The sequence below is a fragment of the Dromaius novaehollandiae genome, chromosome 11 (assembly GCF_036370855.1).
Source record: "Dromaius novaehollandiae isolate bDroNov1 chromosome 11, bDroNov1.hap1, whole genome shotgun sequence".
In the NCBI taxonomy this organism is placed as follows: Eukaryota; Metazoa; Chordata; class Aves; order Casuariiformes; family Dromaiidae; genus Dromaius; species Dromaius novaehollandiae.
Genome location: NC_088108.1, coordinates 11,694,677 through 11,718,387, shown reverse-complemented (window position 1 = coordinate 11,718,387; position 23,711 = coordinate 11,694,677). Strand labels below are relative to the sequence as shown.

Sequence of the window (23,711 nt, the reverse complement as noted above, 5' to 3'; positions counted from 1 at the left end):
ACTTTGTTAAATTGATGGAGAGGTTCCAGTGGCTAGTTGCGTTGCACTGTGGGAGACTCATCCCTCATAGACAGGATGCAACCAACCCCCTCAGGAGGAGCTGTACTCTGGGCTTAACTGATTCCATAAAGCATTTTAAGTCAATTTAATGAAACAAAATATTTCATTTTGGATGAAACTAACTCAAAATAATTTGTTTGAGCTTTCCCAACTGAGAAGTATAACTTTAGAGGAGAGTTTGAAATTTTCTTGAAGATAGTAATGCCAGTTTTAATGAGAAATTTTTTTGTCTGATGAATAACTTGGAGAATTTCTCAAAGCTCCGCTAGGTATTACAGATAGGAGCCAATTAGGGCTGTGCTTCTCAAGCCCTGTTGGGGGGAAGATCTGTGGTGCAACCTTCTGCATCACCACTGGAGCACCAGACCCTCAAATAAGTTGAACAAGATTGCAATACTGGTGCCTGACCATGAGACAGGATCAGGCCGTTGGACTCTGCGGGACTGGAGCAGGAGCGGTACCTTGGGGAGAGCTAGCTGTGCCAGCAGTGGAGGGGAGAAGGGCACCGCAGGTGCCCAGCTGCTGTGCACCAAAGTCACTGGTGCGACTGAGTAAAGAGATTTCTTTCAAGCCCATTGGGCCCACAGTGATTACTGAACACTACAATCAGGGTCTTCTCTTTTTTTTTTTTTTTTTTTAAGTTTGATTGCCCTTGCATGAGATGGAAGGCAGAGAAAGGGCTGTGGCAGTACAGATTCCTATGATCTCCCCTTGCCATGCAATCAGAAGAGCTCTGCAATTGAATATTTCACAATAATCACTGCATTTTCAATAGGGATGATATAAAAGCAAATATCAAGGCCTCTGGCTGACAAAAGCAGAATACAGAGGGAAAATATGAAAATAGCAACTTACTTCAGCAATAAAGAGAGTATATTTTATACTGCAGTTTTTCTTTTTGTTAAATCATGACTTTCTAGTAAATGACATCCCAGAAGATATTTATCAAAGCAGGAAAGCACTAGAAAGGAGCACCCTGCATTCACTTTAATATTTCTCCTTTTCTTCTGACATTTTCTTGCCTAGAGATCTAATTCCATTAAATATGTACATTTTTGACTGGAAGACTTCTTCATGTATCCTTCAGATGAATCTTAAAAGTACATAAGGTCTGTAGGGCAGGGTTTTTTAAGTGCAAATGAGGCGCACAGTAGAATATTGTCTATGAGGCTTTTCAAATTATTTATATTCCTGCAGTGCTTTACCTTTCTCTTTCTGTGATAATGATAAGGAAGAAGTGAAACTCCAATGCACCTTCTGTGGAGCACTGTCAAACAACATTAGTCATATTTAATATCTGACATACAGGAACTTACTTTGGCTGATCTCCATTTTTATTGGATTTATTAGACGTTATCATGTCTGTAACTTTCTCTGATCCACGTAGTGCGTCACAGTGTTAAAACCTGTTAGGCCCATGGTTGTTCAGTGTTAGAGCCCTGTTACGCTATTGTGAATGGATATAAATTAACATTTGCTCATTAAACCTGCTTTGCAGTACATGTGAATCTGGGGTAGGAATAATGACAGTTAAATGCTCTGCTGGCCCCCAGCCATGCCAGTCTGCGCTATTCTCCTGTAACCTTTCGAAGGTAGGTAGGGTTGGCCGTGTCGGTACTGGGCTAGACCTCCTCTTCAGGTCACTCGGGTGCTGTAGGAAGTGGCAGGGGGGCCATTAGGTGACTGTTTTCCCCGCACCAGCATTGAAGCAATGACACGATGTTGCGTTAGGGGCCACTGTACTGTAAGAGGTGCTGCTTCAGGTGTGGTATAGATCCAAGGTCCTGGCCATTTGCAATCATTAAAGATTTCATTGCTCTCTCATAAGAATTAGAGTTAAGGGTGTTAATCCTGGTGTCCTGGCCAAATTGCTACTTGAGTAATTATAACCTGCCTCAATGTCTGCCGTTCTGCTTCTGCTGCTGCTAATGTCACCCTCCTGTCATTATCGCTGAGCATCTCGTGCCTTATTTCACTTTCCACATTCAGTACCTTATCCTCACAGTCATGCAGCGGTCATAGCCATGCTTTACTAAGAAATACTTAGAGCTATGCTGATGTAAAGACCAGGAGAGCAAAGCTTTGCTTTCCCTGGTTGTGTTGAGATGAGAAGTGAGTTAAACTTCTGCAGAAAAGGGAGGTCTTCAGCAGGAATAAGGAATGACAGAATGATCTATAAAGTCTCTTTAGCAGGAATTTGTGACCTGAGTAAGTCTTTCTGAAGTTATTGCTGGGCCACACGTTTACATCCCCCATGGTGTTACCTAGCTGTAATACCAAAAAAAATCCTGTGGTCAAGGGCTACATGAAGTTAAAGGCCATGTTCAGCCCACAAATTCAGACCCCTTCATTCCTTTCCTAATAAAAATGGCACGTTTTTAAGCAGACCTGCTCTCTGCTGCCCTGGCTTCAGCTGCTCACCTGCTTCAGCAGTGTTTGGCAGTTCTTCTGTCTTATTCCAGGACTGTGGTGATGTGTCTGAGACCTAGTGTAGAGCACCAAGCCTGTGGAGCTAGCCCCTACACAAAGACAAGGGCTCACACTTACCGCCTTTTAAAGGATAGTCTATCCCACCTCATTCTGGTGGCCAGCATAACCAGAAAGAAAGAAAGGGCTGTTGCAAGCTATCTTGCCTATCCCACCTAAACATCTATACTGCCTCAGAAGACCAGCAGCTCCTCCTTATGCAAGCAGCAGCTATCAAAGCTGAGCAAAATCAACAGAAAACACCTTATTCTTGATTCTCTATTACTGTCTTGCAGAAGTGCTGGGAAGGGCTGGGGCATAGTTACACTAAAAGAATATATATGAATTGGACAAAATACAACAAAAATTAGGATTGCACCTACTCCCAGAGACTTGCAATATATTTCTCAGAGCTGATACTTACCCTTTTCCAGGAATTTAGTTTACTGTTAGCGTGCAAATTGCAGAATATAAATAAGCCTCATTTATGGTCACCACTAAAACAAGCCTAAACCCCAAACAACGGACACTAGTGTATGAAAACATGGCATACTCCCAATGACAAACCATACCTGTGTACAAACTCTGTAGCTTTGTGGTTGCTCTTGGAGTTCAGCTCCTTGTTGGACTTGGAGCTTGAAAGCATTGTTACAGTTTTGGTGTCCACCTTCCCCAACAAAACTTCTCCTGTTTTTCATCCTTGCGTATGCTGTTTTTGCTGTTGAACTTCATTCGAAGTTTAGTCTGCTATAATAATGTTGCCTTCGACTGAATTTCCTGGAGTGTTTTTGGATTGATGTGTGCGCTCTGTTTTCCTTCTCCTTCTTCTTCTCCTTCCCTTCCCTTCCCTTTCTATATCTGTGGCTAATTGGTCCCACATCTAGAAGGAAATATCCACCCCTTTCTGTACAGGATTCCTTTTGTTCCCTGGCTAAGCAGAACTGCCATTCAGCAGCGAAGAGGGACACTGTGAATATGGCTGTTCCCCTTGTCCCTCACTGCCAGCTCAAGCCCACTCTAGAAGTCCATAGGCTCTTCCTATTAAATGTGGTCTTCTCCAGTGTTTCTCTTGGGAGCCCAAGGTGCCAGCCAGTTCCTAATGTGCTAAACCTCACAGCCCTGCAGCCCACTGGGAGCCCAGCCTTCTTATGGCCTGTTTTTCCCAAAGTTCAGGAAAGTGGTTGGTTTTCTGTAATTGTTGCTGTGTTGTATGGAATTATTTCCCGTTTTTGAGTCTTAGTTTGGCTTTCAACCAGCCCTAAAATCTGCTGTAATAGCTGCGCTTGGCTTTTGAGAGGGCTGAATTCAAAGAATAAGTCATCTAACTTTGTTTGCTACAACAAGTTATGATAAATTATAGTGCAGGTGTTGAATTATAGCTGAATCTTTTACCTGCTCAAGGAGTTTGCAGAAGCCAGCAGGCACAGAATGTGTTGTCTGACAGCATCTCCCATCAGCTTGCTATATTCCCAGAAGTACTTGAACTGCTGCATTTTCGGTTGCACGGCAATCAGTGTCAGAAAAAAAGTGTCTTTCAGTTTAGCACTGCAAGAGACAAGAGCTGCCCCTCCATGTTTCCTTCCCATGGGCTGCTCGTCTGCTGTTCTTTTCCACATACACATGCCGTTCCCGGATGTTTCGATAGCATCTCTGCTGATAAGTACTAGAAATGCATCAATAAATAAAAGTGCAAAGTAAATAATCACTGTCAGCAGTAATATATAGTTGAGACAGCACCTTTTGAAATATGCAGAGGTGAGAGTCTGTGATCCCTTGAAGAACCAGGACCCACGTACACTCTGCCATATGGCTACAGACACCTATGGGATCCAATAAGACTGTCAGCAGTTTTTCATTTGCACTCACATAGCAGGATGCAAGGTGCATGCATCTCTTCAAGTCTTGCACGTAAAACATCTAAAGACAATAGGTGAGACATTAGCAAGATAAATACATGGCCAAGCCCCAGAGAGAGAATACAGATTGGTGCTAGGAAAAAAATAATTTTTATTTTGTTTTTAACAGTCTGCCACAGGAAACTGGTTAGGAGAAGGAATAAAGCTAAGGATGAGAAGCAGTTTCTTCTTTTCTCACAAGGTATTCCTTGCCTGAATCTCGACAAGCCAAAAAAAGCTACTGTAAAGCTTCTCTTGTCCCCACTATATTAGATAATTGTTAAATCCTTGTTTTCTTTTGTTCCTGTTTCTGCCATTGATAGCAGCCTGAGCGAAGAGGGGTGGGGAAATATGTTGCTCCTGCAAAATCATTGTAGGAAGAATAGCCAGGACATAAATGATACTGTTTTGGCTTCAAAAGGGTAAGCAGGTGTCTTAGGAGTCCCAGAAGAGCAATGTGCAAGCTTGTACAAACAACCTCAGAATCATGCCTGTTTGTTATTCACGCAAACAGAGTTGAAACCAGCTGAATTCCTCAGTCTCCAGAATTCAGATGGTGCACAATGGCCCATAATGAAGAGCACCTGTGCTTACCTCAATTACTCTGTATAGTTACAGAGCCGAACAACAGCAAGAAGGGCTTTCAAGAATATATTTTCAATAATAGATTTAGTTATGTCTTTCATAATTGGATTCAAAAGCTCAAAATTTCATTTTGCAACTTGTTCATGAAATTTGTATGAAAAAGTCTGGCATTTATTCAAAAGAAATACTCTATGAACAAGAAATTGCAAAACAGCCAACTGCTGGTAACTAAGCAGCCAAATTATAGTCCAAGCACTTGGCAAATACACCGTCTTTTTTATTATTTCAGTAATTGAATTTCTGTTAAAGCGTGGAGCATAATTTAACATCAGGAATTTATTTATAATACAATAGTGCTTCAGTAATAAATGCATTATTATTGTCACTTTTAATGGAGTCTTATGTATTCCCTCGGAGACCATGTGGCAGACTCTGAGACAACCACTGCATCAGTGTTGTTTGTAGACAATTGAATTAATTGGAGACAGGGTCATTAACTCGACCTGAATACCTCTGATTGCTTCTGTAAATAAGGTTAGAGAGCAAATGGCTAATCTTTGTTGTCATTATAGATTCTTTTTACATTTTCACACTGCCTTGTATATTAAGATCATTTTGCTAAGCAGCTTTTTAGGCTGTCGTCATGTTTACAGTATTGTCTTGCATGGCATACAACCATAATTGTATCAGACTTGCATTTCATTTCCCGTATCTATATAAAACATGATACTAGAGAGAGACCTATTCTGAATTGTAGCACATAAAAACCATTGGACCAACAAATTAATAAACCAAAATGAATAAACTGTAGCATTAAAAAATAATCAAATCACAAAACAAAAGTTGATTTTGTTTGCTTTTGTTTGAAAATTCCAACCTGTGAGACTTGCCAGTGATAATAGAGTGAGTCCATTACTCGGCTGGGAACATGACCCACAAGGCCAGCTCCGGGTATACCAGTCTGTAAGTTAAATGTTATTTGGACTTCTGGCATGGATTTTCTTGGAAAATGAGCAGCAGGCTGTCACTTAAGTACAGATAGAACACAGATATTTTTCAAGGGGAGATCCAAAAAAGGTTGTGAGCACACTGTTCCATTTCTCAACAAACTTAATAAAGAATGAGGCCTGAAAGGCCTAGGCAGGCAGGCGTCAGGAACAAGAGACACCCTAAACTCGAGAGTGAGGTCAGGTTCACACTGAACTCGGCAATACCAGCTTGTCATCACTCCCATATTCCACCGTGTACTAAAAAAAAAAAAAATTGCTTTCTCAGAAACAGTCTTGTAAGTGGAAGAAAACAGCTGGCAGTGTCTTGTAATATGCCTGGTATTTGCATGTATTTCTTTCATTCTAAATTTATATTCAAGATGGGCCTGAACCCAAACCCCAGATATGCAGTATGAGTTATCCAAACTCTGGAGCCAAGTGTGGGATCCTGAGTCCATCTGTAACCTAGATGATAAGTGATGTTTTATGAATTCAGATTCAAAAATAACAGCCTTTCCACTTCAAAACTAGCAAGTACAGCTTTCAGCTCCAAAACTCTGCCCATGTCAAACTCCCATTGACAGTCTGTTGGTACAGGAATGCTGCCTAACTTCAGTGCAGTGGGAGGAACATGCTGCCACTCTGCGTTTTCTTTCAGCAGCCTTTGCACAACTTACTTGTAGGAACATTTAAGGATGTTATTTCATCTAAAAGGCAGAGGAAGAAATGAAGTATTGGATAGGATACTAAATTGTTCCAGGGTTTCGAAGGCATCATGTGGACTTACATAGCAGAAGACTCTGCAAGATTAGTACCTTCAGTAAACAAGCAAATATTTCTATAAAGCCAAGGGGTTTACACTGGCATTGGTATGTGCAAATCTACAGCCTGCCTCTCCCAGCCTTGTAGGTTTTGCCCTGAAAAAGAAGAGAGGGATCAGCCAGGCAGTCGTCTTACTCCAGCTCAGTATTGATGTGGAATTCAGAGTGAGCCTTTTTTTGGATCTGAGCTCCAGTCTCTGCATCTCTCCCTGTACCTTTCCGGCTGTGTAAGCACCGGTGGGTCTTGCCTTTGAGGCTTGCTACAAAAGCAGCCAGTTCTGCTCAGCCTCTTGGACCATTTGTACTCCCTTCCACTGCAGGGCTAGCTTTGGTGCTCTACCCTTGGTTAATTTAGATGAATGCATCCCATGATATCCCAAATACTGCAGGAAAAAATAGAGAGAATTTTGTAAATGTAATGTAGAAAATAAACAGGTAAATACTTCTCTACTTCCCTGCTAGTAGAGTGACATGTTGTCCCTGATTTTTGTCATTAAAGAGGAAGAGAGCTTCAGGTCTCATCTAACAGGTAATTAACCACCATGCTACACCAGAGTATGGAGAGGCTGAGGCTGCCTGGGCAGCTGTGTGGAGAGCACATTTGGCCTTGCTAAAGGAATGATTATCAAGTTAAAAACAATAAAAAGTTCAAGGGAGAATGAACTTTGCTTATTTACTTCTGTATTCATGCGGGGTTTGGGCCTTCCTGACCTTGGCTTGTCAGCAGACTTTCGACAAGTCATTGCAGATACAAGAAGCATTCATCGGTTTGAGGAAAGAGCGATGGTGGCAATGTTGAAAAATCCATTTCTTTTAACTCCGGAAAATGAGCATTCAGAATGAAAGCCTCTTAGCTGGAAGGTTTTTTAAACAGCTGAAATCAGTGGACAAATAGTTTTACTAATCATAAAGCCTGATGTAGATTTTTTTGTTCTCATTGAAAAAATAGACAAAATTTTGCCTCTCTTAGTACCTTATTGACAAAATCCACTTTGTCCTCAGGTTTACGTTCACTCCAGTGCTCTTGTCCTGGCTTCCCCTCAGGGAGTACGTATGTTCGTTCACAGCTCTCCCAGGTCAGGTTGTAACTGGCTCTGCCTTTGCTCGTGCAGGGGACCCAGCCTCCCTGTTTCTCCCAGCCTGGATTGAAAAAGCAGGTAGTGTTACAAAGGGGACAGAGCACCCAAGTAACGCTGCTGGAAGGCATCCAGCGCTACAAGTGCTCCTTCTGGCAATCCCAACTAGTCTTTTCCATTTAAATCAAGCTGGCTTCAAACTTGCCCTCAGCATGCACACAGGAGGGGCAACGCTTTCGCACACCCGGTTTCAACGTGACGCCACGGGGCCCCGTCCCAGGAGGTGCCCCAGGAGCAGCGGCAGCTCCTGGTTGCCCACACGCTCCCAGGAAGGGGGTGCCGAGGCCAACAGGATCTTGCCTTTATGTTGGTGTTCACAAAAAAGGCTGAAAGGCAAGATTTTCAGCCAGATAAGGTTAAAGAATTACAGATTCTGTATTTCCTTTTGCTGTCAGTCAAAATAACAGGCATAGAAGATTCAGTTTAAAATAGCTGAGCCTTTTGACTTAAAGGGTTTTCATGTAGAAGATTTAAGATGTCAGGTTTAAACATGACACTGATAGTATTAGGCAAAGTATGGGAGCAGATTTTTGTAGTAACTGTCATTTTTTCTGACTGTTTATTAATGGTCTTTTGTGATTTATAGTGAATGTTGTGAAGGATCTTCAGGTCTATTTATCACTGAAAGAAGCACCTTTTTTTCTCAACACGAATGTATGTCATAATTAGCGGTGGATGCTGCTTAAAGATTTAGTTCTGTCCTTAGCATAAGATGCTTCAAGACAATATTTAATCCTAAATAGACTGAATACTTTTTTCATCAATCAAGCAATGTATTACACAACTGGCAAAAATCAACAGCAGTAGAAGGAGCTCACATTAGACCGACTAGAGAGTCTAGATTTTCACTCCAGATAGAGTTTTTCACCCCATTTTGAAATAAATTCTAAGGAAGACACCTGTGTTTCAACATTCACCTTTATTAATATTTTACTAGACAATTTTACTAGTAAATATTAATGTTTACTAGACTTTTTTCCTTGTTCAAAAACAAGTCATGTGTCCTGAAGTACATCTTTATATCCATGAAAGGCTCTGATGGTGTCCCAGAAATTCATCGTGTACTTTTAGAAATACTTCTTTAAAAACTATTTCAGAATAAATGCCCATTGTTACTAAAGACCTTTTTACTATTATGGCTGTAGCAGTGAACCTAAGTGCCTGCTTGTGTTTTTTGTTAATGTATGTGTACTTCTGTGGCCCCCGTTATGCTAAGCTTATGTCTGATGAACATAATAAATATACTTGGAGTCTCACAATACTATCTGTATTAAAAACAGGGAAGTGGTACCATGAATTGAACTGTTTTGCCCACATTACCCGTGTAATCCTGAAGAGAGCCAGGAATTCAATGAGTTATCTGAAGTCTCAGCCCAGTTCTGTAACCACAAGGCTGTCTTTCTTTACCAAGGCGTAGTAATCATCTCCAGCAAGGGTGGAAGTATTTGTGCCTTCATCATTTGTACATGCCTCCTAGTCTCACTATGCCTCTAGCACCAATCCTGCTGTCTCATGCTTTCTATAGGATATAGTGCATGGAGAACGCTACCAGTTTGTGAGCAAGTGAAGCTCCTTTGGTAAAATATTACTCAGTGTGCTCGGATTGGGCTTAGTCTTTATCTCTGGCCTTTTTTGTATTCCTTGCTTTATTCCTTGTGCTGCTGGCAACAGCTGCAGTTGGAGCAACCTTGGGCCTTTTCTGAACAGGTGGGTTTAACAGGCTGCGAGAGGCTGTTTCGCCTTCCCTGGCTTGCAGAAACTGATGTCCCTGGTTCATCCTCTTTGCTCTGGTCTGGACATAGTTATACTGATGATCTGCTCCCAAGAGATTCCCCCAGAGGATAAATCCTCAGACGGTTGCGTGCACTGACATTGTGTTGCCTCTGCATAGCACATGGGGGTGAATGGCTGTGTGCTGTAAAGCTGGGGAAAATCAGGGTATGCCTTTTGGCAACTTCTTAAATATTCTTTTTCAATATTGAAAAGCTCAGAGGTGGTGTTTTGTGTGGAAAGAAAAAGATCCTACTTTCTCATGTTTTTTGATTACTTCTAGTTGGTTGCTTAGGATGTTAAAATTATCTTTTCTCAGATAGCAAATGAAGCTGGAGATGTTGGGGGTTTGGAGGCTTTATGTGGACCCATCTCCACCAATGTGTCTTGGTCCCATAGCTTGCAGGTTTGTTCCCACTGGGCCCCGTAAGCTAAATCCTACTCCTTGCTTGAATTGAACTAAGTTCGAACTGAGTCAGAACTGAATACTATAATTAATTTACAGTGTTATGTATCCAAGTTCCAGCTATTCATGAATGGGAAAAAAAGCCAATACTTTACTTTTAAAGGTTCACTTCAGAGGAGGAGACAACATTTTTATCATGAGCACACCTGGATTTTTTGTTGAAAGAATTAAAATCAAATTGCAAACAAGTGACTCATCAAAGAATATCTTATATTCACTTTACATTTTGAATTAGTAGAGGGGTAAATATGTACCTGTTTGTTAACTTTCACAGAAGATCTACAACATATTCTGAAAGATGCAGTATTCCACATTTCCTTTGTGGAAAATACATCTGTTTCTATGTATCAGTATTCATATCCAACTTGATTCAGTGTAGCAATATTGATATAATAAAATGGTTCCATTTACATCAGATGGGGCCCCTTGGAGTCTCACAGTAGCAGATAGTGTTCTTGTTTTTCTGGATGCCAAACAAACTGTAGCACATCAGGCCATAGTACAAATAATACTCTCTGACACTTGAATCCATCCACTATAACATTGTATATCAAAAAGTGTACATACATTGCGTTCTCTGCATAATATCATGCTCACAAAATTGTTTCCAAACTCTGAGGTGAGCAGGGTGATGCATGCACAAATCACGGATACAACATTGCTTTTAATATGCAAAATCCCCTTCCCTTCCATGTCAAGTGTGTACAAGAACACTGTGAAATTGGAAGGAGAGCTATTACCATACCAATAGTTCAGAAAGTTTTTATGTGCACCGTTAAGGATGTGCCATTAAAATTCCTCCTCTTCTGCTATTTGTTTTTTATCATTTCACAGGCATTTTGATGTGTTACACCTGCACTTTAATGTAGGTGTGATTAAGAGTCAGAGCTTACTGTAGCCCAGCAATAAAACCAGGAAAAAGGTCAGAATAAGATTCAACAGTAGAAACAGTACTGTGCTTAAAGTCACATTGCAGATGTATATGCACAGTTCCACCTAGGATTTGTGGCTAATGTAATTCTTTATTGGAAGGCTCTGACCTTGTTACGGATTCTTGGCAGCTTTTCCCCACTCTATTCATTACTAATGCAAGCTGTCAATCACTTTAGTTCTGCTTTGACATAGATTGTGGCTCATAGGAGTTAGCTCTGTCATTCTTTTTATTTCTTTCATCTTTACTATCCTTTTTTATGGTCTTTAAAGCTGAAAGTATAAAAGGGATGTATGTATGTGGAAAAAAAATCTGTTTCAGTAACTCTATCAACCTAGTTATAAACAGTCTTTGATTAAAACAGTTACTTTTGAACACTATAAAATGACAATGTGTCTTTTTTACAAACAACATCTTGTAAATTACCCTCCCCCTCAAAATAAATCAGAACTCATATTTGCATTATGGTGTTCAGGATTGATACAGGCTGCCACATCCTGAATAGCATATTATAGAGGTTTTCCTTTGCCATGTGTTTTGACATGACAGAGCCATCAGAAGTGATGTCTTATTATGAGCACTAATGTTAGCTAAAGTAACAATTTCCACACCTTATTTCATTTCATTGGGCCTGGGTGCTGGTTAATATTTAAAAAGGGCTTGATACCGGTTTTCAGTTCCTGTGTCAACCTGATCTTTGAAAGTTTAGATTTGAATCCTACCAGCCTGGTGATAAATAATTTAATACCAACCAATTGAAAGACAGTGAACAAATCATGCAGAGCAATCATTTTCTTTAAAATGCAATCTAATGGCAGTCATATATAAGTTGGAAGATATAGACATGAACAATTCATTATAAAAAAAAAAGACAGCTCCCTTTCAAATTAGAGGAGACTATTACCTCCTGATAATGGGGTAGGAATAGAAGAGAAATAAAACTTCGTTATTGAGCAGTTATGGTATTAAATTCTGACACTAAATATTAATCTGCAAGGTGCTGTTCTATTATTCTCTGCTAGAATAATGAAGCAGCTTTTTTTGAACATTTACACAGAATGCAGCCACCCCAGTGACTCCTACTAATGTCCTTCGTGTCCATACCGTTTCTCCATTGAAACGGGCTTTCTGGAGGAGAGATTGGGCTAGATTCTGAAAAGCTGAAGCAGAATAAAATGTAGTGGGAAGGAGAACAATAGCATCCCCCAAGACTAAGGTTACAATATACCTTTGTAGATGATGCAGCGTGGTTGTAGTGCACAAAATTCTTAGCACTGCCTCCCCATTTTTCAGCGCCCTGTGCAATCAGAGCCTTTGTTCTGAAAAATTGACAGTTTAAATAGGCAAGTCAGATAAAGGGTCGGCAACATAATCCCCCTTTTACTCAGCAGGAACTGATGCACAGAAATATTTCTTCTCAGACACAAAGCAAAATTCATCCAAGTCCCAATCCAGTGCCTTAGCAGGAAGACCAACCATTCTCTGTAGTCTGCAGCCATTTTTCCAGTACAGACCTTCCCCTTTCCCTATTTCGTTTGGTTGAATGTACCCTACAGATAGACTTGTTCAGGAAAGCAGCCTTTGTAGAGCACTGCTTCTTGTGAAAATACATTGCCAGCATTGATAATCTGTTGACTCACTGGTCAGTTCCCATATACATTCTCCCACTGCCCAGCAGTGCCCTGCTTTCTCAAAGTTTACATTTCGATTTCTGGATAGAGCAATGGAACAAGTGGCCAATTCATCATTACCCTGAAAAGGAAGGGTTGGGATGAATAAACCTATTGTTGCAGAGCACAGCCAATTTGCCAAATTCTCTTCACAGCAATTAACCTGGCTACAGCTAATTGGTGAAAAGTTCAGGCAGACATCTAAGGACTTGTTATGAATTTTTGTTCTTTGAGGAGCTTTACTCTAGTAGTCTGAATTATACATTTCTTTTACACATGTATTTACAGGGTAAAAAGTTTATTATTTTTCTTACTAGAGGGTAATGAGTTTTAGTATCCCACATTATCTTTGTTGTAACTACCAGGTTTAATCTTGAAAACCATTTATTACAATATTAGAGTAAACGATGTGTTAAAATAATATAATAACAGTCTAGATGACAACAACAACAAAAAGTGTAAATTGCACATTGGCCTTCATTTCTCTAGGCTGCATAATAATCCAGTCACATAATAACGCCACGTGTGCTTTAATCGGCATTGGAAAAGGAGTCCATGAGTTACAAAAACAGATGAAGTGAAGGGAGACACTTAAATTTAAGCAGATCACCCACATCAGTGAACCGCAGCACAAGAAAGACTATTGGTGTGTTTGATAAGCTTGATACATTCCCCACGAGGAACTGTCAGCAGTTGGCTCTGATGCCTGCTCTTGACAGATGCCACACACCTGCAAGTCTCAGCAGCTCTGCACTCCAAACCCTTGAGCTCAAAAGTGCAGAAAACCACTGCCAGATACTGGTGATCCTCGTGTTTGTCCCCTCCAAGACATTTCTCATCTTGCACTTTGTGCCCGCGCTGTGCATAGTAATGCTGCTGAGCAGCAAGGGACATGGGAAGTGTCATGCGCTGCAGAAGCGGGAAGAAGGGTGGTAGGTGAACACTGCAGAACGGTTTCCTTCCAGCTTGCTTCCCAATGTGCAGGTCTGCTGTATCGGCTGCATTTGCCCAAAACCAGTCAGGCAACCAGAAATGCTTACTCGTCTGCCTGTGGGCAGCTGGAGGCATTACCATGGTGGGCTTTGCTGGCGACGGAGATCTGGTTGTCCTACGACTTACAGCAGAGGTCACTCCAGTGGCTCCCATCCTACCACGGTAGGAGCAGAGGTGTTACTCCAGTGGCTCCCATCCTACCCTGGTAGGGGAGAGCCGAGTCTGGGGAGGGGAGAGCAGCTGCTCATTCAGCTGGCATGGAGGATGGGGAGCCTTGCTGCTGTGTCGTGTGGTTTTTTTCCTCCCAAATAGCACATGTGCGGTTGCTGTTGTGAGTCAGGGTAGATCACGTGTGACTACCGTGCAGGACTCAGCTCAGGTGGAGCACGCAGGGTTTGGAAAATGTGGAGAATAAAATGAAAAATAGGACCAAACCGATGTTCCCATTAATGGCAGAAAGGCCTTGCAGTTAGAGTTTGACGGGCCTGCCCTGAGTATGAGGATGATCGTAATACCTCTAATGTTTGTTTTGCGTGTTTAGATTGCAAGCTCTTTGGCCCAAGGACTGTGTCTCATCATGTATTTACACAGATCCCAGCACAGCAGGTCACTGGTCTTGGTAGGGGCCTCCCATCCCAAGTGATAATAATGAACTGGCTTTCTTCTGGCTGTTATTTACCCAAATCACGCTGTGTTCCATTGTGCAGCATTGTTTTTATTAATTTTTTTTTCTGTTCAAATGAAATAAAAACATTGTCCACCCAAACACTGAGGAACAATATGAGTGCTCATCTCCTGCTGGGAAATAAAAATTCAGGAGTTTCAAATATCAGTGCTTCCTGCCCCCTTTAGTCACTTTGAGGACTTGTGTCTGGTGATAAAATGCTTTAAATCCAGTTTAAACCTTGTCCAGGCTGGCATTCCTTGCCAGCATCTTAGCAACACAACAAAGCTTGCTTTGAAAGTCGCTTAGAGAGGCAACCCCCAGTTCACGTAGTCGATTCTGATGTGAAGAAGTCCCATTTTATTTGTGTAACAGCTGCTTGAACGCATGTCTGCAGAATCTGTCCCAGAATCTTTGAAAACACGTGATTTAAGTTTAAAGCTGAAGAAGCCTTTGGGAAGAGTGCAAACCAACCAGTTCTTTTTAACTACTAGATGCATTTTATTTAAGAAAAACGCAGAAGACGACCTATAATCTCTCCATTAAATTCATTTTCTTCTTGGAAGCAAGGATTCTTTCCCATGCACTTGTGTATGAAAGGTCTGTATATTTTCTTCTGCTGAACAGCATTATTAGAAGTTAATTGTGCGTGTAGCTATATGCAAGATCTCTCTAGCTTTGTAAGATGCTGGGAAAGACATTTCAGGTCTTATCTGACTGTGTTGCAATGCATACAGAGTTACACTCAAACTACATGATGCAAAGTGAATACTTTTACTTTAAAAATGTAGTTCAGCAATGTTGTCTGCAGCATGAAACCAGCCGATGTAGCCAAGGCATAATTTTATTATCCCAGATGAAAGACAAATATGACCTCATTGTGTTTTGTATGAAAAACAGTATTTTGAGTCTGTCTGGTTCCTGCAAGCTTGCTGAGCTGTGTTATTCGGTAATGTTTGGCATATGATAACTTTTCTGAGGCTGCTGTGCAGCACCATAGAAAATAAGGCCAGGTTGGAGCTGCCGTCTGTTTGCAGGGTTTGTACTTGCTCTCGGAGCTCTGTGTCGGATGGTTACAGCTTGCTACAGGACAAATCCCGTCGTTCCAAGTGAACACGTCCTGGCCACGGGGTCAGTTCTCTGCTGGAGTGCCGAGAGGCCGAGGTTGCAGTTAAAGGCTGGAGAGGTCTGGGCCCTTGCTGCGGGGGCTGGCTTCTCCTTGTCCGAGCCGCTGTAAGAGCTGGTATTCCTTAAATCAGATACCTTAATGGGAGCCAACTTCCAAGCACTGACAGCAGAGCTTTTTGGGGGTGGAATAACCTTTTTCTGCCTTTAGGCAGAATAACGCCTGCTCTCCGGGGGCTGGTGTGCACCACGGGGCCAGGTCCCCGGCCACCGCGCTCTCCGAGGGCCTGGGGGAGGCCAAGCACCTTGCTGCCTTCAGAGCTGGCTGCCTGCAAGGGCGACCGCGGGGAGTGGAGTTGCAGCGAGGAGGAAACATCAGGGTTTCAGTGTTCACTTCCCTACTATTTTGGGGTGAAAACAGAAAATAGGAATGAAATCGGTGAAGCTCACAGATTTAGGGAAAAAATACTCTGACGTTTCCATATTATAGCTGCATTGTTCTGATCATTCCCTGCATAACAGCTTTTCAAGGCTGGTGTTTCAGTTTGGTTTTGCAGAGTGGAAGCGCTATGTTTTCCGACTCAGTTTGGGAATCCTTGGAGATTTGTCTCTTTTTTTTCCTGTTCTTTCTTCCTGCAGAAAAGTGTAACAAAGTAGGAAAACTCAGATTGCATCTATTTTTAGGGTTTTCTGTAAAGAAAATATAAGGACAAAATTGCAAGATAGTGAATTGAAAGTCAAACTGCCCCACAGACATATGCACTTCTCCACTCATCTGGTTCTTTTTTTTTTTCTTTACAAAAAAAGAAGTGAAAAATGTATTTCCTTACATATTCTTGTGTTTCACTAAAAAGGAGGTATAAAAAAAGGAAAAAAGTGGAAAAATGGTTTCTAAACATTGAAATTAAATACGAATTGTAAGATCCATTTTTTAATTGGGCAATGTTTAATTTTTCATAATACTTTAGGAAATTTCCATTTTTTAAAATTCTCCCTTCTTTTGATTTACCTTTTCCTTCTAACTGAAATTATGGAACTAGCTCCGTGAGAGTCAGTTGAGTGAAGAACATCTAGAAGAAGAAAAAAAAAGTAAATGCCTCTAATGAGCAACAAAGTTAGTGATCTGTAGCAATTACCCAAGTGAGTAATTTTGTTTCATTAATGCACCCTGAAGCACCAAGCTGTTTTGGCAATGGGCACTGCAGGGCCATTGCAATGCTCAAAGAGACAGTTACAGTACCAACCACCAGGTAAGGGATAGTTTTACCAGGAAGGAGGGAGAGAGAAAGTAGCTTAGCGTAAGGAGAAATTAAAGACCATATATTAGTGTAACGGAAGCCAATGGCAATACTTCTAAAGACTGTAGTGGAGCAGGATCAGCCTCCAGTTTTTCCTGGCCTTCCCAACTTCCAGTTTCTTGGTCAGTGTATTTTTCAAGAGGGCGTTTTGATGTGCACAATATTTTGCTTGGAAAGATGAAGGAGGGCATGTACACAGCTTATTTGAATCCTTTTTGGAGAAAGGCAGAAAAGCAGATAGTAGCACTGAAGGCAAAGCAGTGGTATAGCTCCTAGGCTTCTCCTGGTGATTCAAGGTGGGACACACACATCATATGATATATTAAGGTTACGTATTGAATATCCATAAAGGAGAACTAGCAAATGGTGTCAATTTTCAAACACTTTGCTTTGTCAGCTTCAATAATTTAAAATCAATCATCAAAAAGACTCTGTATAGATCAGCTGAAGATCAGCTGAAGAGACAATAAAACCTTATGGCTATCTCCCTGACAAAAAATTTAAAATTAAGCATGAGTTTATAAAGACTCTGACTTGCAAAATTTCATAATACTAAGAACAGGGGTCATCCAACCTCTCAGTTTGGAAATAAATGCTGAGGAAAAACAATGACACACAGTCCTCTGCTAATAAATACATCTTGGAGGACAACCGAACGCACTGAAAAATAGATTTTGTACAGAGGCGTATTTTTGACATGAACTCCCTTTTCTCAATGCATTATCATAAACACGAGAGAAAAAGCATCTACAAATAAAAAATCTTGGGCAGTCCCGGGAGAGTTGTCAAAAATATGTAGTTTTAGTACTCTGCAGTGTAGAAGTATTCATTAAAATTAATTTTTAAAGTGTCCTGTCCAATATGAGTCGCCTGATGTCCTTCCTTTGATCATAAATTATAGATGAACTGGTAAAAAACGAAGAAAACATGTTTCCATTAGTAAATTATTTAAACATGATTGTTAGTTTTTGCAGTCATTGGGCTAATAAGCGCTGGTTTGTGACACTGAAGCATTTCCCATTTGGCGATGCTGCTGCTGCTGCTGCTGCTGCTGTTATCAATGCCATGGTCAGGGTGTCCCATGAAGCATAAACCCAGCCAGCTCCTTTGGTCCATACACAACAAAATGGCCCCACGGGATGGTGCGGAGGGATTCGCCATCGAGGAAGGCTGGTGCGAGCGGGGTTCCCCAAGGGAACACGTAAAAAACGCGTACTGAAGCGAAGGGCTCTTCTCCCCGCAGCGGCCTGCCGGTGCCGGCAGCGCACACGGCCGGCTTGGCCCATTCCAGCGGCGGCTCCGGGAGCTCCAGCGAGTCGGAGAGCAGCTCCGAGTCCGACTCGGACAGCGAGAGCAGCTCCAGCGACAGCGAGTGCAACGAGGAGTCGCGCAGTGCCACGCCGGAGGTAAGGGCGTCCTCGCGGCTCCCCCTTGGCGGGGCGGGCAGGGAAGCGGCAGCGAGAACTGCCTCCTGCCCCCACTTAGGGAAAGGCTGAAATTTGGCACTCTGTGGTGCTGTTTACTTTTTTCTGCCTGTATGGTTTTGCACGTGTGACCCACATAGTCACTGTAGCTGTTGGAAGAATCCTTCTGGCCTACATTTGAATTGCTTTAAAGAAATATTTAGATTTTTGCCAGTAGCTAGAGAGGATTTTATTGACATAGTATTCAGCTGGGACTAAGGAAAGGCAACATGACAAAACTATATCTTCAGGGACCAGCTAAACTTTTTAGTTGTATTAAATTTCTCCAGGGCCACATTGTAAACCAGATAAGGAAGCCTAATTAACCATAAATACTCCATAAATACTCCCATAAAACTAGCAGTCACCACTAGTTGACTGAAATAAAAGGGTACATTAAAAGCACTCTCATTTAAAGGGAAAAGCATTGCTTCTGTCTGAGATTTGTTCCTTGTCATTCTTCCAACTGCAGCCTGAACCCCCCTCAACAAACAAATGGCAGCTGGATAAATGGCTAAATAAGGTGAACCCCCACAACAAGACCATCATCAACAGCCAGAATGAGACGCACAGCGAGGCCAGCTCTCAGCCACAGAGCAACCAGCAGACCGAAGGGCAAAGCAAAGGGAAGCTCAACAGCAGCCTGCCCCCGACCGATTCCAAAGACCGGGCGATCCTTAGTCCCATCCGAGAGAAAGCCAAACCGCGGGTTGCCCAGAAAACCCCAGAGGCAAAAAGCTCCAAGCAGAAGTCACCAGCTCATAATGAGCCAACTTCACAAAGGACTACTGGGAAAAAGCAACCCAAAAAGGTAGAAAGGACTTCCAGTGTAGAAGAGTATAACTGGCCCAAACCAAATAATACCAGCAACACTCCCAAAGAAAAAGACACGCAGGAACCCCCTGAGCAGCCAAAGGTTCGAACTAAAGCAGCAGTTGGGAAGACGGCTCCAAGGAAAGAACCACGGACCAGCACAGGACTCACTTCTGAGAAGAAAAAGTACAGAGGCCCCAGCAAAATCGTCCCTAAATCCCGGGAATTCATTGAAACCGATTCATCTACTTCTGACTCAAATACAGACCAGGAGGAGAGCTTGCAGGCTAAGATACTGCCAGCTTGCAGCGGGCCCGCCAATGGCATCAAAGTGAAGGACTCTGGCAGTAACATCCTCAGCGTAAGTAGTTTAACTAGCAACGGCAGTAACACATCCATCGACCAGACCAGCAATGATTTGGAGGAGCAGCTCTTTTCTCCTATTCCAATCGTACAAAATGAACTCCTGTCCCCACTGAGAGAATATGAAGAACTCAAATCTCTTTGGGTGAAAATAGACCTTAGTTTACTCTCCAGGATACCCGGGCAAGAGCCTTTTGAGACCACATCTGTGAAAAGTGAACCAAGGGAGGCAAATGTGAAACACAGACGACCGTCTCGAGAGTCCCCTACCCCAGCAGCTGAAAAACCATCCACAAAATCCAAAAGGAAACACAAGGTAAGTCATTTCCATCGCTCAGAGGAAAACACTGAATTTCTGTGTGTCATCGAGGTCAGAACTGCAGTCAGTGGTTGCTGGCTGCACCTGCAGCAGGGCTCAGCTGTAGTCACAGGGCTCTTAGGGGCATCGTAACACTAAGGCTTTATCGTTTCTACAAAGGGCGTACATTTACAAGTACATTACAAATTAACATCAGAAACTATTAAAAAACAAACTCCAGCTATCAAAATCAATGGATTATGTATTTTTTGAGATTTATCTTACAAGCTTTTCCATTGTATTTGGTCACTTACCAATTAATCTGCAGAAGGACTCCCAATGACTAGTGGGGATTACTACGGTTCAACCATACTCAGGAAATGTGACTGCTATTTGGAAGGCAGGATTTTATTGTCTGCAGAATTAAGGCGTTTTCACCACTGGCTTAAACAGGCGTGGCTTCATTAAAGTCAATGGAATGCTGCTTGCTTATGCTCCTGGTGAATTTAGTCTTTATACTGTTTTGTTATATAAACAAATATGATTCATAGAAATATCATTTGCTTAACTAGCTGCTCTCTCTATGCAGCTACCTGAGAAAGCAAGCCTGTTTTGACTTGAGGCATTATGTTTTATCATGTGTTTTATGTTATTTATGCCCAAGGGTATCCTATCTTGTGGGATATGACAGTGCACTTCAAACTAAATGTGTTTTCACAGAAGAAACTGAGGTTTTATATTATAAATGAATTTTTGTAGTTGTTTTTTCCACCTGAAATGGTTGTGCTCTGGTATCCCTGTGAGAAGTCATCATAGCATATTTTTATACCCCAAATTTTATAAATCATTGTGAATGGGACTTCAGCTGTCAGTTACGGTGGACTTCTCAACTGTATAAAAATGCTGAGTTAGAGCAATCCAGGCAAGAGAGAGTTAATACAAGACAAAGACAGACAATGTTTGGTGGACAGAGGGTCTGCAGCCCCTACCCATGTGAGTTGCTGCACCGATTCCTTCCCGCTTGAATTAAGTGGAAATAATCACATGAGTCAACTCAGCAGGCTTTTATCCAATTTGTACTATAGCTGTGCACTAAAGGCCGAGAGGTAAGGAAGGAAGGAAAAAAGAAGGAAAGAAAGTGGAAAGGGATGTGTACATGTCAGTGTTTATGTGTATCTGTAAGTGCACCAGGGTTCATATTAAATATATGAAAATGCTTGCTAGATAACTTACTGGAGTGTCAATATGATGGAATATGAATCCTGGAGAAGAGAATGGTATTAGTAACTAAACTTCGGGCTTCCAGGAAAAAAAAGGTTATATGAAAATTGGAAACTCAACTTCAATAACCGGGACTGCATCAGAAGCTAACAAAATGAAAGGAATCTCACCCTTCGATTGCACAAACACAAGCTAAGCTCTAAAACAGCCTGTTCAGTTGCTGTATGCAGCTGTATGTGTTGCTAGCCAAGAGGAAACAAGCCAATTAGGGTGACTTCAGGGTATATCAACAGTTAAAACAGGGTAGGAAGAGCCTGATTTGGGTTTCTAAATCATGCTATTAAAAGATTTATTTTAGCCATCTACTAGTGGGCTTGAAAGATGATATGAAGGTTCCAGTGACAGAGCAGTAATCAGCTTTGCTTGTATCATCCCAGTTCAGGCGCAGAAGTCATGCATCAGGGAATCTTTCAAAGCAAATTTTAAACCAGCTATCTCTGTTACTGACCACCACGTTAGAGCTCACTCCTGTAGCCTTTTAGTCCTGTGAGGAATACTTAGGGAAGTTTTCCCATCGACTTCCATTATGTCAATGAGTAAAACCTATTTACTTGAGTAAGATTTGGTGCTATCAAGTCATTCCATCTGAATTATTAATTAAATTCCAGTACACTACAGAAGATAACTATAGCACATGAGGCTTTTTCTTCCTGATTATCTGGCTATGTCACTTATTATATAACTTCATGTCATGTGTTTGGAACACGTTTAGCCCTGATTTCAGGTGACTTTCACTTCTCTTAGATCAGTATTTTAACTGCTGTTACTCTAAAGGAAATACACTGAGATTCCTGAGCTCCTTTTAATGGCAAGTGAAATTGTGCATAGATGCTGGATCTTTCAAGCTCTACATTTTTTGTTAAAGCAGTCCGAAAGCCTGGATACCTTTGTTGAAAGCAAGAAACAGCGCCTGGAGGACCCTTCAGCTTCATGCCTACTCCCACCTTGTATCTCTCCAATACCGAATCACAGATTAACCAGCACTAAAGAGTAAGTTCTTTTTTTTTTTCCCATAATATTCATAAGCTAGTGTTCTACAAATGTCTTTGTTGTAGAGCCAGATGGGAAAGCGTAAGTGACCTGGCATTGCTGTTCTCATCCATTGGGAAGAGGATCCGCATGGTTTTGAATGAACTTCATTCATCCTTCTGATGGACTACTGGAAATCAGAGTGCCACCACAATCCTGCAGTATTCATCTCCCCTCATCCTTCATTCCTTCAAGATCCTTTCTTGCCCCCATCGTTCTTCATCTTTATGGCCAGAGAATCCTACTAGGAGTGGGCTTTATTTGATTGCCTGGAAATTATTTTTTAAATCATTTTCTGAAGAGGAAATTCTCAGTTTTATTGAAATAAATAGTGGCTTTGCCATTCACTTCAGGGGCCTTTATTCTTTAACTGTGTATACAGCGATGCCAGGGGTGACCATCTTGATATTTTAGACGTACATGCTTTATATTTCAGCAGACATATAGTCAAATATTTTGTGCCTTTCAAAATGTCTTTGAGAGATGGCTATAATGCTTCAGCAAACAGGCACCACGTAAATAATGATTCTGATTATTATAATCACAAGATTAACATTCTATAAATAACCAAAGAGCCCAATTCCCTTCTGTCATCAATTTTGTGCTTTTACAGTTTTGAGATGAGGCACTTCTTTCTGCTTCACACAAGGACAAGCAAGGAATCAAATCCACAATGTGTTTGTGAAGCTATTTCATTGTAGTATTTGAATTTAGATAAAGTTCAAAAATCATTTATAAAATAGCACATGGATTTTAAAATCCATAAAAATGGTTATCATTTTATTTATACTGGTCTAATGACAAAGTAACTTCAGTCCTTGAACTAACCCCTCATTACACCACTGGGAATAAGATCAGAGTTGGAGTCTAGAAAAGGCTGATGATTTGTAAGTTATGGTGTGGTCTGTAACATGTTGCACATTTAATAAACATCATGATGGGTGTTGCCTGATTGTCATTTCTAGAAATACAATGAGCAGAGATATATTGCAGAGAGAATCAAAGATTATCCATCCCCAACACCTCTGCAGTCCATTAAAAAAATCTTTCTATTCTCATCTCCAGCAAACCCTAAGGAGCCACCCCCAACCTGATGTTTCTTAATTTGGGCTTGTTTTCCAGGTCATTAATTTGAATCCTTAGAGCTTTCAAGCCTTTGGTATTCTCTGTTAAAATATAATTGTGTCCATCAATAGTTATTTCCATATGCTGTCTTTCTCTCTCATCTGCCTCAAATTGTGAAGCAAAAATTTCGTACTTCTTTCCCACTGCAGTGATTGAGACCTGGATCACACCACATTTATTATTAGTATCTTCTGGGTTCATTTTAAACAAATGCAGTGTTGTTTGATAACTCAGGTCTGCAACACCCAGTGACACTCAACTGAATGTAGACCAACCCGTTTCCCAAAGTTTAGGGAGCTTATTGAACGGTGTGATGACAAATTTCTGGAAAGACACAGATTATTTTTTAAGCATTCAGGAGCAGTTCTGTTTTCCACAGGGTTAAGTAGAATTTTAAGGGAACGGAGAAGAAAGGGGAAGCAAAAGCTGTACTTTATTCAAAGGTATGGGAGAAAATAACACTTTAATGG

The 23,711-nt window shown here is 41.4% G+C and overlaps 1 protein-coding gene across 3 annotated transcripts in view; it reads left to right on the top strand.

Moving 5' to 3' along the window:
• AFF2 (ALF transcription elongation factor 2) overlaps positions 1–23,711 on the top strand; it is a 341,402-nt gene that overhangs the window by 282,060 nt on the left and 35,631 nt on the right. For 2 of the 3 annotated variants that reach the window (XM_064518263.1, XM_064518261.1), the window contains exons 10-12: positions 18,113–18,275; positions 18,805–19,824; positions 21,953–22,077. In XM_064518263.1, coding sequence (XP_064374333.1) covers positions 18,113–18,275; positions 18,805–19,824; positions 21,953–22,077 — 1,308 coding nt within the window. The remainder of the gene's footprint in view (positions 1–18,112; positions 18,276–18,804; positions 19,825–21,952; positions 22,078–23,711) is intronic. The other variant, XM_064518262.1, reaches the window with a different exon arrangement.